The 15,194-nt window shown below is 37.7% G+C and overlaps 3 protein-coding genes across 3 annotated transcripts; all 3 read left to right on the plus strand.

Annotated features, from left to right (window-relative positions):
• The first annotated feature begins 1,296 nt into the window (after positions 1 to 1,296).
• On the plus strand, positions 1,297 to 5,367 carry LOC112436063 (uncharacterized). Its single transcript, XM_024805272.2, has 8 exons — positions 1,297 to 1,759; positions 1,841 to 2,170; positions 2,290 to 2,529; positions 3,118 to 3,204; positions 3,306 to 3,334; positions 3,443 to 3,499; positions 4,616 to 4,684; positions 4,874 to 5,367. Exons 1-8 carry the CDS (start codon positions 1,699 to 1,701, stop codon positions 5,015 to 5,017), a joined length of 1,017 nt encoding a protein of 338 aa, XP_024661040.2. The 5' UTR covers positions 1,297 to 1,698; the 3' UTR covers positions 5,018 to 5,367.
• Positions 5,368 to 6,077: 710 nt separating this feature from the next.
• On the plus strand, positions 6,078 to 8,465 carry LOC143412787 (uncharacterized). The gene is made up of 4 exons (XM_076874568.1): positions 6,078 to 6,165; positions 6,349 to 6,684; positions 7,230 to 7,328; positions 7,503 to 8,465. Exons 1-4 carry the CDS (start codon positions 6,102 to 6,104, stop codon positions 7,610 to 7,612), a joined length of 609 nt encoding a protein of 202 aa, XP_076730683.1. The 5' UTR covers positions 6,078 to 6,101; the 3' UTR covers positions 7,613 to 8,465.
• A 1,718-nt stretch (positions 8,466 to 10,183) lies between these two features.
• LOC112436062 (uncharacterized) lies at positions 10,184 to 15,152 on the plus strand. Its single transcript, XM_024805271.2, has 8 exons — positions 10,184 to 11,291; positions 11,700 to 12,035; positions 12,172 to 12,438; positions 12,540 to 12,617; positions 12,770 to 12,859; positions 12,943 to 12,968; positions 13,563 to 13,631; positions 13,738 to 15,152. The coding sequence occupies exons 1-8, from the start codon at positions 11,228 to 11,230 to the stop codon at positions 13,831 to 13,833; spliced, it is 1,026 nt and encodes a 341-aa protein (XP_024661039.2). The 5' UTR covers positions 10,184 to 11,227; the 3' UTR covers positions 13,834 to 15,152.
• The last annotated feature ends 42 nt before the right edge of the window (positions 15,153 to 15,194 follow it).

Raw genomic sequence — 15,194 nt, forward strand, 5'->3', positions numbered from 1 at the left:
CACGACACATCCCCACGTTAACAGTACATCAATCTGACCCCGCTCCCTAAAAGATCATCGACTGCGCTTCAGCTTCTCAGTTAAGCTTGTATGTAGTGAAAAATCTACCGTCTACAGTGGTGAGTGATTATATTAAACAAGGGTTTAAAGATTGTGTGTACTTTTTATAAAGAGGGTTAAGAAGTGGATGTCAATGTTATGTGACATGAACAAGTTTCCATTAGAGCACTGAAATACCAGCTGTTTCGATATTAAATTTGCCTTTAGGAATTAATCTGTAAGTGCTTGAAATGTAAGCTTTATTTAACGTTGTTTTGTTGTTGTTTTTTCCTAAAAGAATTATCCGGTTTTTAACATACGGATAAAAGGCACTACTGTTCAACGGAAATCTTCATTTTGTGGGCTATTTACTGTGGCATCATTTAATTTGAGTTTTAGTGGGACTTTTTTGTATTTAACTTACGTTAAAAATGGTCAAAGTAACTTACTCTTTTTAACGATATTTGAAATGGTCGCTAGCAGTTATGTTCTCGCCACTGCCTGTTACCATTATGGGTGTAAAGTATGGAGGACCACAAGAGCCACACACATTGAAATAAAGGATTCTACTTAAATGATGAATTGTAGAACAAATTCTGCATCTGTGAATTCATTTTAACTAATTTAACCCTCTGAGGTCGCGGGACGCGTCAAAATCACATGACCAGTTTAAGAGGACACAGCTACAAGATGCAGCACGTCAGAGTCTCCATTTCAACTTGGGTCGAAAGTGCGGAGTTCAAGCTATATACCAGTTTACCATGTCAGCCAATCAAAAAAAAAATGATAAGGCAACATGTGACATTTGGTTGTTTAGGGAGAAGGGGAAGTTTTTAGGGGTGACACCCGCAACGGACAGCGGGCGAGCGAAAGAAAGAGAGAGAGCGAGTTTTCATATGTGAGACATTAGTGACGTTTAGCGTGTTTGGAGGCTAGAGTTAGTTTACCTGCTCTGTTATGGTAACTGTCTTGATTAAATAATATTTTTATATTTTTAAAAGCATATCAATTAACAAAAACATTAAAGAGTGTTTGAGAACGTTTATCCAGCCATGATTTGAAAGCATATAGCCCACATTTTAACAGACTGGTGTAGCAGTGAAGATGTTTAATCTGCAGTGAAAGTAATATAATAAAAGTCACATGTTGTACCAGCTGTTCCAGTGAAAGGTTTGTCCCATTAGCTTGTCTATATACCTTTTAAGTTACATTTCATCAAACAGTCCTGAGAATCCACACAAATGATCTTTTTATATATTACAGTCCAAAGTGAATGCAGATGGTCTCCTGCAGCTTTAAAATATCTAAAGGACACTGAGTGTGGAAACGATCTGTGTTTCTCTTTTTGGTCATCATTAAGTGCTAAAAATTCTGCTGCTGATGTACTCACATTCCTACCAAAAGACTTCCCTTTTTCTTCTCAGAGGAAAAACTATTTCAGAAATGCAATGAGGAACCAACACGTGTTAGAGCTAGAAAGAAAACATCTTATCTGTTACAGCTTGGACATCAACAGCAGATAGTTGTCCTCTTCACCTGGCCCTCTATATCAGCATAATATTAGCATAAATCACAGGAAGTGGACACAGCATCTCTACAAGAAGGACTATTTCAGAGATTAATTTTTAATGTGAGAAACAGGAAGGAGAAAGACAGAGAATGGCTGAATTCAGGTGGATTCAAATGTTTTCATCAGTGATACTAATGCTTCAATTGTCAGGTAAGAATATTTAAACGTTTATAAATGAGATTACAAAAGCTTAGTTTGTTGACATTATTGATTTTATTCTTTTCTTCACAGCAGCAGCAGCTGACTACTCTGAGTTTATTATCAGGGATGAAGGTGAGGTCACTTTGTCATGTGAAAATGTGACAGATGATCAAGATAAATGTGACAGAACTACCTGGCTCTTAAGTCAGTCAAATAGAGCCGTAGTAACACTGTTTGAAAACGGGAAGATTCACCAAGGGGTCAAAAATAAATCAGACAGACTGAGTGTTACAGCAAAATGTTCTCTGGTTATAAAGAAGCTCACAGCTGAGGATGTTGGTCAGTACACCTGCAGAAGGTTCAACAAATCAGGACAAAAAGAAGGTTCAGACTCTGTAGCTGAGCTGTCTGTTGTTAACAGTGAGTATTTCCATCATAATGTTTTCAGATTATTAGAACATCAAACTGAAACATTACAATAACTATAATTACAGTGATGATTACTGTAAATGTTATTCTTGTTCTCTCTTTTTTAACAGTAACTGAATATAAGGATGATGACACAGTGACATTGAAGTGCTCTGTGTCCACATATAAAGAATGTAAATACACTGTGAAGTGGCTCTATGGTAACAAAGACCTGAGGATGTCACAGTCTGCCTGCAGTGTGACCTTTGCAACATCTGATCACATTTACACATCCAAGAACTCTGAGATGTTGAAGTGCCAAGTAGCACATGGTGGAAACGTGCAGGAGTTTATCTTCAGTCAATCTTCTGGTCAGAGAAGGGATACGTAAACATTTCAGTCCTTACAATAACTTCATCTTGTTATAAACAAACAAAGAACTTTTTTGGGGATATGATCATAGAAAAAGTGCTTGTATGATTGGGTGAATAAGGCGAGTTGTATAAAGCGCTTTGAAGTCAGGTAAAGTAGAAAAGCACTGCAAAAGAAGCACAATTTAACAGACTTCAGAAGCCCGCTCCTACCAACAGTCAGCGTTGGATTCTTATACACGATACACTTACTTCACTTCAGCAAGTTCCCAAAAATAAGCTGTAAAAGAAAACATCCTGTGGAGATGTATTAATGGAAAGAAGGAAAAGGGGAAGTCAGCTTAATGAGGCTGCTGTTCATTTTCTGTTTCAGTTTATAAAAAAGCTTATTTTTTAAAAAACATTTCTGTCAGTGAAATAACATTATAACCAGAACAATATTTCTTTGTTGGTCATTTTAAGCAAATACAATGATCTTAACCGAGTAATTTTATACAACCTAAAACACATTTGATTTTTATACATCAGGATTTTAAAAAGACAAGAACCTGCAGACATAATGTGTTTAATGTTTTTCTTTTTCTTCAGGTGTGTGGAAGTTTATTGTTGTAGCGCTGGGGTTAACAGTACTCATAATGAGTGCTTTCATAGGCATCATATGGAAGAGAGTTAAAGGTGAGAGCTTTCACAAGACTGAGCTTTCATCACCAGGGAGACTGCAGAAACCAGGATGGACTTTCATTCTAAAAGCTTGAATTGATTTTTCTCTTTTTCAGGACACAAATCACAGATGAATGAAAATGCTGTGAGTTATAACACTTTCATGCTACATACGAGTAATCAGTCTTTCTCACTGATGTGATTATAGTCTGCTGTGTTTATGAGGCTTCTTTGTCTGTTTTATTTGTTTCAGGAACTCAGTTTAAACCCTGCAGTGACTCTGTCTGCTCCAGGAACCATTCAGGACTCTGTGAGCTCAAATACTTACTCACCACTAGGGATGGGTATCGTTTAGGTTTTATCCGATACCGGTGCCAAATCAGTACTTTTGAAACGGTGCCGGTGCTCAAACCGGTGCTTAAAGAATGGAGAACACAAAATTGGTCCAAAAACCTCTCATGTTCAGCTGGTTTTTTGTAAAAAGATAACAATGTTAGCCTTTTCTGCAGCTATGGGGCATATATGGTATCACTCTTGGCTGGAAGCAGTGCTTAAACAATGGAAAAAACACAAACTTTATCCAAAAACCTCTCATGTTTAGCTGTTTCCCTCTTTTTCTTTGGTCATTTTAGCCTTTTTGGCCAGAGTGAAGGGAGTATCTGCCATCAAACAAGAAGACAGCCGCATGTAGCTACGATGGTGTTTGCTAGTTCACCTTACATGCATTAATTTAATAACGTGGTTAGCCTACTCAACATAAATTACACACGAACAACATTAAGCTACTCACGCAGAGACGAACGGCTGCTGCTGCTGCCATCATCATCCTCATCATTTCTGCTACACTGGCAGGGCTAGGGGCCAGGACTCTACTCTTCGTGTTTTTTGGGGATGTTGCTAACTCCGGGTCTGATAACAGGCACCACACCCGCAGTATATGTGCACGGTGTGAGGTCTCGCAGCAAGCTATCAAATACAGCGCATTTCTGGCCTTTTAAAAAAAAAACGCTATGCGTCGCCAGGTATTTCATCGGATTTGATGTGTTACTTCCTTTGACAGTATCACAGTATCAGCTTAAAGCACTTGTTGCTGCTGAGTTTGCATATTTTGCTGTGAAGTACAGCCAGACTTTTGACCGCTTCGCCTTGGACATTTTTAATCTGTAGCTCTGCTCTAAAAGAATGTACGTACCTGGGCCCGCCTACTATCCTCGGAAACGTAAAATGATTGGCTAGAAGTGTATCACAGCTCAGGAAAAAAAAGCACCGAAATAAAGCACCGAAATGTGCGCTGCTTTTCGGTCTGGTTACTACCGTTTATGGCACCGGACACCGGTACCCATCCCTACTCACCACTTGTATTTGTTCTCCCATATGTTGAATCTAAGCATTACTGAGCAGTCTCTATGTTGTCGTATCTGTGCAGGCTGAATCTGAATACGCTGTTCCCTATTCCTCCATCAGCTACACTAACAACACCACCAGTAAAGCTCAGGTAAGCTGTCCTGTTGGTTATTCAGGTGATGTCAGTTAATAACAATAAAAATTCCCATGAAAGAGCAAGGTAAATGTTGATATCTGAGTGTTAAGAATAAATATTAAGATTATAATACTATTATCATATCTGCCTTACCCTACATTATTATGGTCTTAATTATTTTGTGTTTTGTGTATTAACTTTCAGGTTGTAGGTCAAGATGATGATGATGAAGATGATGACACAGTGACCTACATCACCATGAAAAGTCACATCACTTCTGCTGCACCCTCCAGTGATCCCAGCAGCCTCTATGCTGCCGTTAACAAACCAGTGAGAGACACGTGTTGACGAAACAGCTACAGCTCATACAAGCTTTCTTACGTTACACTGGTTATGGTTGCGCTCAGGCCCTTTTTAACCTGTTATTTGTATCAGATTGTGTAAAAATGTTTCTAATAGGCTTAAGTTCTCCATGTTTAACAAAAAGGATATTATACTGCTCATTTACATTTCTAACACAGAATGTTGCACTATGTTTTATCCATAAATTGTCTCCAGTTTGACAAAGTTCAGAATTTATTACTGTAGCAATCCCTTTATCCAGAAGGGGGTGCTGTATATTCTTTATAACAAAATGTGAAGCAGTGGAAGAAATGATCTAACATCCTCAGACATAATAAAAGTCACATGTTACATCAGCTGTTTCTGCTTGCAGTCATTTAAACATCTATATCTCAGAACTGTTTGAGTGTGTGTTTCAAAGCTGAATTAGTTAATTATTCCGTATTCAACAATATAGAATCACAATGGAAAACAACAAACTTCATTTTTACATTGGGCTATACATCCTGTGATTAACACTCCTCTAAATCCCTGTGCTTTGTGAAAATCATCTCTTTGGGATTTATGATTTGTTCGTCTCTGTAAACTTTTCGATTGGACAAATGGGAGAGAGGGGTTTCACCCACTCAAGGTGCATTTCCTGCTACTCCCTCTGCTCGACGCAGCAGGAAAACTGTTATTGCACCACACAAGGAAAAGAAAAAACATGGTTTTCAAAGTGTGTGCTGCTTCTCATTGCAATTGTATCTGTGGCGTCTGATACGAGCCCTTTTGGTTTGGCGGTGTGCGTAAACTCTGAGCATTATGATTCAGTTTCTCATATTGCAGAAGTAAATAAAGTAAAGTGGACAGGACAACCAAACCTTACTTAACTATCTAAGAGATTAATTTTAGGAGTCACTTTAACAACAACTGGCTGTTAATAAATGAGGAACATGGAAGCTGTGACAGTCTGGTTGTGTAAGAATAATGGCAGAAATGTGAGAAAGAAAGCTGAAAGTCATAATGAGGAAGTCATAGATCGAAAACTACAGGAAGAAGACACGCTTATGCTTTACAAAGCCTGAGAAGAAAGGAGAGACTGAGAGACATGATGGTTACATTTAGATGGATAGAAATGTTTCTGTTCTTTGTACTCATGCTTCAGTTTGGAGGTAAGGATGATTTTTACACTGTACATCGTCTTAGGATTTGAAAACTATTCTTCTTTTTAATTTTAGTAATATCATTTTTATTTAGCACACAAAGCTGTGGTGTTTCTGTGAACAATGAAAACTGAGTTTGATGCACTCTTGAAAAATGTAGTGTTAACATTTTTGATTCTGTCATGTTCTCAGGAGTAAATAGTGGAGCTCTTTTGCTCTCCTTCACTGTCAGAGATGGAGATAAAGTCACTTTGCCTTGTGTAAATCTCATCAACAATCATCACAACTGTGACACTACTGTCTGGCTCTTCACTGATTCAAGAGTCACACCAACAGTAGAGCTGGTTAATCTTGGACAAATCAAAGAAAAAGCCAAATCAGACAGACTGAGTGTTACAGCAGAATGTTCACTGGTTATAAAGAAGGTCACAGCTGAGGATGTTGGTCGTTACACCTGCAGACAGTTTAGAGGCAATCCAGGGAGACAGCAAGGTCCAGATGCTGTGGTTTATCTGTCTGTTGTTAGTAGTGAGTATTTGCAACACTATATTTTTGAGCTCAAACCATCCTGTTAGAACAACATGCTGACAAGTTACATTTTGAAAAAAGGAAACTTATATTTATTTGGTATTTCTCTTGAATTTCATCTTCACCAGTGACTGAACACAAGAAAGCTGTTGAGGTGACTTTAAACTGCTCTGTGTGGACATATGGACGGTGCAAACACAAAGTGAAGTGGATCCATATCAGTGAAGCTCTGGATAGAGATTACTCAAATTTAAAAACATCGGAGTCTTCCTGCTCTGCTGCTGTGACTTTTCTGAATGATGCATCACTCATATATCAACTTATGACTTTAACTGTAGCGTAACAACAGAAGGAAAAAAAGAGCAGCTTTTTACCTTCAGCGCTCAGTCATCAGGTAAGAAACCAGGAGAGATTCTGAAGAACCTTTCAAAATAACTTTGCATTAATCTGACTAATTACCTAAAATATCCGCTCATTTTATTGATCTGAAGCTTTAATTGACTGAACTTAGTTTCCTAATGAAAGGTCCACTGAATTTTATTCAGGTGAGAAATCAAATACTGCAACAACAATAAAATCAGAAACTACAACTGGAAACACAACAAAAGAGCTGGAAATCATGGATGATTCAACAAAATTACAAGGTAACCAACAATATTCAGCTTTTTTTTTTCAATATTTCTATATTTTAGAATGAAATGTTTTAATTTCAGATGACATGGTTTTTTTCCTCTGTATTCATCTACATTAAAAAACAAAAACAATCAGAAAATGACATTTAAAATATTATTTTCATGCTTTTCATGCTCTGTCTCCAGGCTCATGCTGGTACAGGCTCATCATAGTGCCTCTGGGTTTAGCAGCACTTATAGCAGCTGTTGTGGTCATCAATATCTGGACAAGAGCTGGTGAGAATGTTTGCACATAAGCAAGAAGGGTTGATAAACCAGACATGAAGCTCTGAAGAAGCACGGGTTTATGATTTTGTATTTTACAGGTGTGTAAAGATGGTAAACAATGAAAAAGTCCAGTCTACTGAAGTAGTTTGACCAACCCTCCAGCTTCTATCAGATCTCACTGATCAGCACATCAACAAGCTTTATATTTGCACGAGGAGCAGAAGCTTTTAAAAAGGGAATCGTTGTTTTTGCCTTAGTCACAGTTTGGACAACAATTTGAAATCTTGATATGATCTTTTTAGAACCACAGTGACTTTTCTAAAATACCTGCCTGCATCAGCGGTAAAAAGCTCTTTCTCCTTGTACTGTGTTTTTTGGAGGTGTACATTGTTTTTCATCAGTTTTCAGCAGGCAGGGGTAGCTTTTGGTGGTTTTCTGGACCACAAAAATAGAAACACGTTTGACATGTTGTTTTCTCTTTCTGCAGAAGCCTCCTGTACAGCATGGTTGTTGTAAAAAGAAATACACATACAAATATTTTTCTTTTACATCTGCATTTGCTGATCATTTCTGAATTTGAAAAACATGCTCTCACTATTATTTCCAAAACACTCCTGTTGGCACTTGGGTAATAGGCACTTGGGTAATCTTGGGTAATAGATTTCAAAGCCATTTTTCATTTCTTTCTTTTTCAGCTGCAGAAAGTTAGTTTAGAGTTTTGAGCTTAGTTTTATGAGCCTGAGCCTGGATACAAAGTCATTTGTATGTGGTCGAATCTGGTCTGCGCTCAAATGAGTTTTGATTGATGATGATGTAATCACACACACTGTTATCTTTAATGGATTTGAACATAATGCAATCTTTAAAATAAATAAAAATTCTAAGCAGAAAGTCTATTTTGCATCTCTCACTTCAGTCACTTTTGGTGTCTTGTTTCCAATCTTTAACTCTCATGTTATTTTAAGAACAACCACTTCTACCTGTCCCAGTTCCATAAGTACACCCTATCTTCGTTCATTTCTCTCCTTTGAACTCTTTGACAACCCTTCCCAGCATCCTGTGACCGGTTTGTGCTTTCATGACTACAAATGTAAATTTGGATTGGATTTTTGCCCTATCCTGTTAGCTTCTCTATTTGACTTTAAAGTACATTTAAATATGCCATTCAGCCACAACTTTGAGACCTGCCTGTCACAGTCAGGCTGCAAAGCTGACTGTGTGAATAAAGGAGGTGAACCCAAGCGCAGACACTCTAAAACAAAACTCAAACTTAACAGAAAGCGAGACGTTTATTAAGGCTGGTAAGACATTGCAAAACAAAAGGCAGAGGTGATGCTAAACAATAACCTAAACTGGGGAAATTAAAGATAAACATAAAAAACCCAAAACATGACGTGGATACGTGACACATGATAGATGGAACATGGTGGTGCAAAGGACAAAAGACAACCTGACACTGAACAAAGTAGGACAGAGGACTTCAGTACACACAGAGATAATGAGGGGATGTGGAACAGGTGGGAACACAGCTGGGACAAATCAGACCTAACGAGACAAGGAACACTGCACATAGGACAGGGACTTTCACAGTAAAACAAGAAACAGAGTGGAATCCAGACATGGCAACACAAGCTTGACAATATGAACAAGAAGACAAGAAACATGACAGACTAACACAGATGACTTAAGTAAAACATAAACTAAACTTAAGGCAACCAAATGATAATCCTATTACATAACATATTTAAAGGAATAACTTAAAGACTCAAAGCACTGCCCAAAAGCTTATCTCCATCTATACAAGGACAAGTGACCTCTGAGGAAGTTAGAGGAAGCATGAATAAAAACATATCTGTGATATCTGAAACAACTCATTTGGACTGTCTGCAGTGTTTATGTGGCAGCTTTGTGTATCCTATCTCATGTCAAGGCTTTCATTGGGGAGTGTGAACATTTCATTCTGTGGATTGCATTGCTCTACTGAAAATAAATCTCTTGTAAACTGGAATAGAAGGTGATAATTTATACTTTGCATGTCCCACTTGTAGTAAACTTTTCCCCTAAAAAGCATGATTGGATACTGAAATGTTTAAACATAAAGAATCATTCATCTTCTGCAGCTTTAAAATATCTAAAAGACACTCTGTGGTTTTTTGACCTGTGTCTGGTCGTCATTAGTGTCATGGTCCTCGGCCATGTTGGCCCAGTATTCTAAGTTTTTGTGTGTTTTGTATTTTGTTCCCTATTTATGCCTTGGTTCCTAGGTTATTTAGTTAAGATGTTCCTTATTTGGTTACCTCCTGTGTGTATCTGTGAGCCCTCGTCTCTCCTTGTGTTTTATTCCATGTTTTCCCCAGCCCGTTATGTCTGTGTTCTCCCCTTGCTCTCTCTCTCCTCCTGTCTGTACCTCTGTGTACTTCCTGTTTTACTTTGACAGTCTCTCGTCAGTATGCGTCATGTTGTATTCACTCCTGCCCTGTCTCGTTATGATTATCTGTGTCAGCTGTGTTCCCCGTGTGCTCCCACTTCCCTCGTTAACCCTCTGTGTATTTATGTGCGTGTCTCCATCAGGTCAGTGTTGCGTCGTCAATGTCTCTTCCCCGAACCTGTGTGGCTTTCTGTTCCCTCGGGCTTTAGTTTATATTCCTGGTTTTGTTCTGTTACTTTGCACTTCTGCAATAAAGCAGCATTTTTGAGTTCAGTTCCAGTCTCCGTGAGTTTTGCGTTTGGGTCTTCTCCTGCCTCCACACAGCCAGTACATGACAATTAGAGGTTAAAACCTGCAGAGTTATGCTGGGGCTGTCGTATCCACATTTGCACCAAAGCACTTCCCCTTCAGTTCTCAGAAAGAGACACTTAAATAAGATGTAATGAGGAAGTAATGATGTACCAATGAAGTGACAACAGTTGAGCCTGTGAGTTTGTTGCCTCTGCACATCTATGCAGATTAATGTTTCTACCCTGTTGGCCTTACTTTCAGTCACGAATAAAAAAAGAGAGAATGAAATTTACAGTAATCTTCCAGTTTGTGTTTTAATGAGACAGTCTGAGCTGAAAATTATATGATTGAAATGTTTACTATTAACAACATAGGCATGAGCCACAAAAAAAAAAAAACAATATGTTGAACTTTCTGAAAGTGTAATAACCAACACCCTCAGCTGTGAGAACAGTTTGCTGTTACACTTAGTTTAAATGTCTAAAGGACATTTAGTGTGTGAAGCGTCTGTTTCTGACGGTAACACTTCTACATTCTCACCAACTCTGCCCCTTCACTTCTCAGAAAAACAACACTTCACAGACACAGTGAGGGACCAACAAGTATCAGAGCAAGAAGACGTAATCTTACCTTCACAAACGGACAGTGGGATTATCATAAGTCACTGAGCAACATTCGGCTGTCTGTTCTACGTGCTCGTTTTAGTTTTACAGGGTTTGATGGCCTGCAGTGACCTTTGACCTCTTTAATATTGTTTCGTTCCCCAGCCATTTTATAAACAACAGAAATTGTCAGAGAAAGGACTTCCTGAACAGTTAGCGTGAGATAGTGAGATAACAACCACAGGAACCGCCACAGGGAGCACAACTTTAAAGTCTGCGACTGTCATTACTGTGAGAAACAGGAAGGAGAAATACCGAGAAGCATGATGGCTGAATTCAGATGGATTCACATGTTTTTATCAGTGATACTAATGCTTCAATTAACAGGTAGGAATACAGATACGTTTATAAATGAGATTACAAAAGTTTACACTGAGGACATTATTATTATTATCATCTCAGCAGATTCTGAGTTCTATGAATGTATTACCTCACTAATAACAGGGAAGCTGATACACTTATTTTTCAGAAGCTCAAGAAGAAAATGAGAAAAGAGAGACTGAGAAATGATGGTTAAATCGATTTAGCTTAAAGTGTTTTTATTGCTGTACCTGTGCTTCAGTTGGTAAGGATACATCCAACATGTGTATAAGAGAAAGATTTAAAAACATTTCCAGCTCAGTGCACTAGTGAAAATGAAAAAGATACAAATGCATACATGTGTGCATAACTGTGCAAAATTATCTGTGCTCTGACATGCAGTGTTACCTTTTTGATTCTTTGTCGTGTTCTCAGGAACACTAAGTGGAGATCTTTCACTCTCCTTCACTGTCAGAGATGGAGATAAAGTCACTTTGCCTTGTGAAAATGTGATGAAGAATCATCACAACTGTAACGCTATCAACTGGCTCTTCATTGAATCAAGAAGCACACCAGCAGTAGAGCTGGTTAATCATGGACAGATCAAAGAAAAGGCCAAATCAGACAGACTGAGTGTTAGAGCAGAATGCTCACTGGTTATAAAGAAGGTCACAGCTGAGGATGTTGGTCGTTACACCTGCAGACAGTTTAGAGGCAATCCAGGGAAACAGCAAGGTCCAGATGCTGTGGTTTATCTGTCTGATGTCATCAGTGAGTATTTACACCACACCACACCAGACCACCAGTATTTACAAGCTGTGAACAACTAAACAATATGCTAACACCTTACATTTATTTTTTTTTAAAAATGTTTGTTTGTTTGCTTTTTTCTTCGAATCTTCAACAGTGACTGAACAGAAGAACACTGATCAAGTGACTTTAAACTGCTCTGTGTGGACATATGAACGGTGTAAACACAAACTGAAGTGGATCCATGACAGTGGAGGTCTGAATAGAGATTACTCAAATTTAAAAACATTACAGTCGTCCTGCTCTGCTGCTGTTACTTTTATAAAGTCATCATACAGTCACATATCTAACTCTGACTTTAAGTGTAACGTAACAACAGAAGAAAACAAAGAGCAGCTTTTTACCTTCAGGCCTCAGTCATCAGGTAAGAAACCAGGAGAGATTCGGTTGAGAAAATTACTTTCAACTGATGTGAGGAAAGAACTTTTAATTAGCTGAATTTGATCTTTTGTTTGAATGATGAAGATACAGTAACATCAGCAACAACAAGAACAACAAGAACAACAAGAACATCAAGAACAACATCACAGACTGATGACCCAGGTGATTTTTCTTTTTTTTTTTCTTTTTTTTTGGGGGGGTTCAAAGCAATGATTGAATAGTTTTTTGTTAAGTCACATGCATGTCATATTTGCAACTTTTCTACCTCTTAGACATTGAACAGTAAATGAAACGCTTCAGATATTTGTGTTCAGGTGCAGCTCTGGTGTGGCCGTACATCCTCGTGGCTGTTATTTCAGCAGCACTTTTAATCTTTGCTGTGAAACTGATTGTACTGAAGAGAGGTGAGAGAAAATCCCACATTAAATATTAAAGCTGAATCTTCTCTGTGGTCAAGTGTGTAATCCTGTTTTTCTTTTCTTTTCAGGGACCAAAACACAAGCCAATGAAAATGTGAGTTTAAAAATAATCTTTACTAAACATTTTAATTCTAGATCAGAAGTGGTGCAGTGGTTGGTGCAGCAAAAGATCAAGAAAAGAAAAAAGAGGGTGCAAAATTCATTTTTGCTTTGATTTTATAATTATTAACTCCAAAAATGACCTCAGCCTATGTGCAAAGTCCTTTCTGGTCACAAAAAAGACCCTATGGTACTGGTAGTTGGACTTTTGTGTTGCATTTTATGTGTTTTATGTCATTATCTATCTATGATTGTTGCAGATGTTTAAACACTCAAAAGTAACTGGAAGTTGCACTGATGTAATGCATATATTTATTCAGGCTTGACTTCAAATCCTTCAGTGATTTAGAAAATAATAAGGTCAAACTCACAACTTCTGCTGTTTGCATTTGTTCTTCAACATTATAAAACTAACTTTACAACATGAGACTGTGCAAGAGATAGATTTCAAACTGAAGGGAAGTGAACTGTTGCTGTCAAACTAAGCCAAAAGAAGTGGTAAAACATTTTGACATCGTTGGCAGAGACGGGTCAGTGTAGATCCTCCTGCATCTCAGAGGGCAGTAATCATGTTTTCTTTACTGTGTAGGCAGATCATGAAGATGGTGTTTCCTACATCTCCATCAGCTACACCAACAAGGCTAACAGTGAAAATAAAGTAATGCATATGATATGTTTCTGGCTTCATCGGTGCATTAGTAAATGATGTTTTCACTGTGTTGTGTTACATGTGGTGAAACATCCTGTGGTCTGTGTGCTTCCAGGTTCGGGATAAATGTGAGAGTGATGAGACAGTTACCTACTCCACTGTGAAAGCTTCCTCCACAGATCCCAGCAGCCTCTATGCTACCATAGAGTAAACAAAAAGGAAACTTAATCATCAGGTCATTGCTTCTGTGAAAAAGCTTCGTCCCTATAAGAATTATCGGTTTGCTCAGTTTAAAAGGAGGAAGCAGTTGTGTGAGTGCTTAAAGAGCAGAATTTGTAACATTTGAAAGGCTTTCAGTTTTATTTTATCTTTTGTTCAAAGTTTTGAAATGATGTACATAGATGTGTTTATTTTGCTATTTGCCTGTAAATTTTCTAAAACTGCAGTAATTTATAAGTTTAGTTTCATTTTTTCCATAAACAATTATTCAAACATTTGTGTCTCATTACTCTAAGCATCAAAAGCAGGATTAAATGGAATCAGGCATCAGAGTGGGAGGATATGTCTTTACCTGTATGAAAAACACAATTTTACATGAATGAATGAGAAAGTTTTATTATGTTGGTTGCATTTCTCTACTGACAACAAACCTTCCCTCTGGTGAGCAGGTTTTTTCACAAAGGGCTTAAACTTATCTAAATGAAGAAATTCAGTTCAAGACACCTGAGATTGATCATAAATCAGGACACATACATATGAGAGTTAAAGTGAAAGGAGACAATATCCACTGCAAGTTTAGAATATCTAAAGGACACACAGGCTACACACACAGTGACATTAAACTGCTCTGTGTCCACATATGAAGAATACAAATACACTGTGAAATGACTATATAACAATGACAATGGCGTGTGGATATCACAGTCTACCTGCTCAGCTAGTGTGACCTTTACAACATCTGATCATATTTACAAATCCAACAATTGTTGGAGATTTTGAAGTGCAAAGTGACACATGGTGGAAAAGGTGGACGGTGGATGTTTTTCCCATTGACTGACTTGGAGAGTGGCCTAAAAAAGTAAATAACAGCACAGGTCAGTGTTGAACAGATTTAAGCACCTGCTCCGATCAAAGTTTAGTGTTGGATTATTTAGACCTTGATCAGATCAATAACATTGAACAAATACATTTATTTCATTACATGACAAGCTTATTGTCATCTGTGAAGTCAGTGAAAACAGTTGTTCAGTAAAGTTACAGTCATGACCACAACCATACCCAAGTATATTACTTTAACCAGGACTAATGAACTTTCCCTGAACCTGCAAACGTTTTTGGACCTTAGGTGTTTTTTTAACCACAAGGGTGTATAGACAAAATACAACAATAGGAAACCCAACAACAGTGTTTTCAGTTTGGAATTATATTGGATATTATATTATTTAGATTTATATATTATATTTTCTATTATATTTTCTGTTCTGTCTTTTTTGGATTGTTCTCTTTTATTTACAGTTTTATTTTTGTTGCCTGCACTTTCTAATAAATTTCACTTCCTTTGTATTTGCCTCC

This window comes from Maylandia zebra, linkage group LG15, assembly GCF_041146795.1.
Source record: "Maylandia zebra isolate NMK-2024a linkage group LG15, Mzebra_GT3a, whole genome shotgun sequence".
In the NCBI taxonomy this organism is placed as follows: Eukaryota; Metazoa; Chordata; class Actinopteri; order Cichliformes; family Cichlidae; genus Maylandia; species Maylandia zebra.

Bases quoted from the DNA above. Each gene is read 5' to 3' on its own strand.
- LOC112436062 (XM_024805271.2), top strand. From the start codon at position 11,228: ATGATGGCTGAATTCAGATGGATTCACATGTTTTTATCAGTGATACTA. The intron at 12,860-12,942 runs GTGAGAGAAAAT...TTTTCTTTTCAG, and splicing joins ACTGATTGTACTGAAGAGAG to GGACCAAAACACAAGCCAAT. The intron at 13,632-13,737 runs GTAATGCATATG...GTGTGCTTCCAG, and splicing joins AGGCTAACAGTGAAAATAAA to GTTCGGGATAAATGTGAGAG.
- LOC112436063 (XM_024805272.2), top strand. From the start codon at position 1,699: ATGGCTGAATTCAGGTGGATTCAAATGTTTTCATCAGTGATACTAATG. The intron at 2,171-2,289 runs GTGAGTATTTCC...CTTTTTTAACAG, and splicing joins TGAGCTGTCTGTTGTTAACA to TAACTGAATATAAGGATGAT. The intron at 3,335-3,442 runs GTGAGTTATAAC...TATTTGTTTCAG, and splicing joins CACAGATGAATGAAAATGCT to GAACTCAGTTTAAACCCTGC.
- LOC143412787 (XM_076874568.1), top strand. From the start codon at position 6,102: ATGATGGTTACATTTAGATGGATAGAAATGTTTCTGTTCTTTGTACTC. The intron at 6,685-7,229 runs GTGAGTATTTGC...AATTTTATTCAG, and splicing joins TTATCTGTCTGTTGTTAGTA to GTGAGAAATCAAATACTGCA. The intron at 7,329-7,502 runs GTAACCAACAAT...CTCTGTCTCCAG, and splicing joins TGATTCAACAAAATTACAAG to GCTCATGCTGGTACAGGCTC.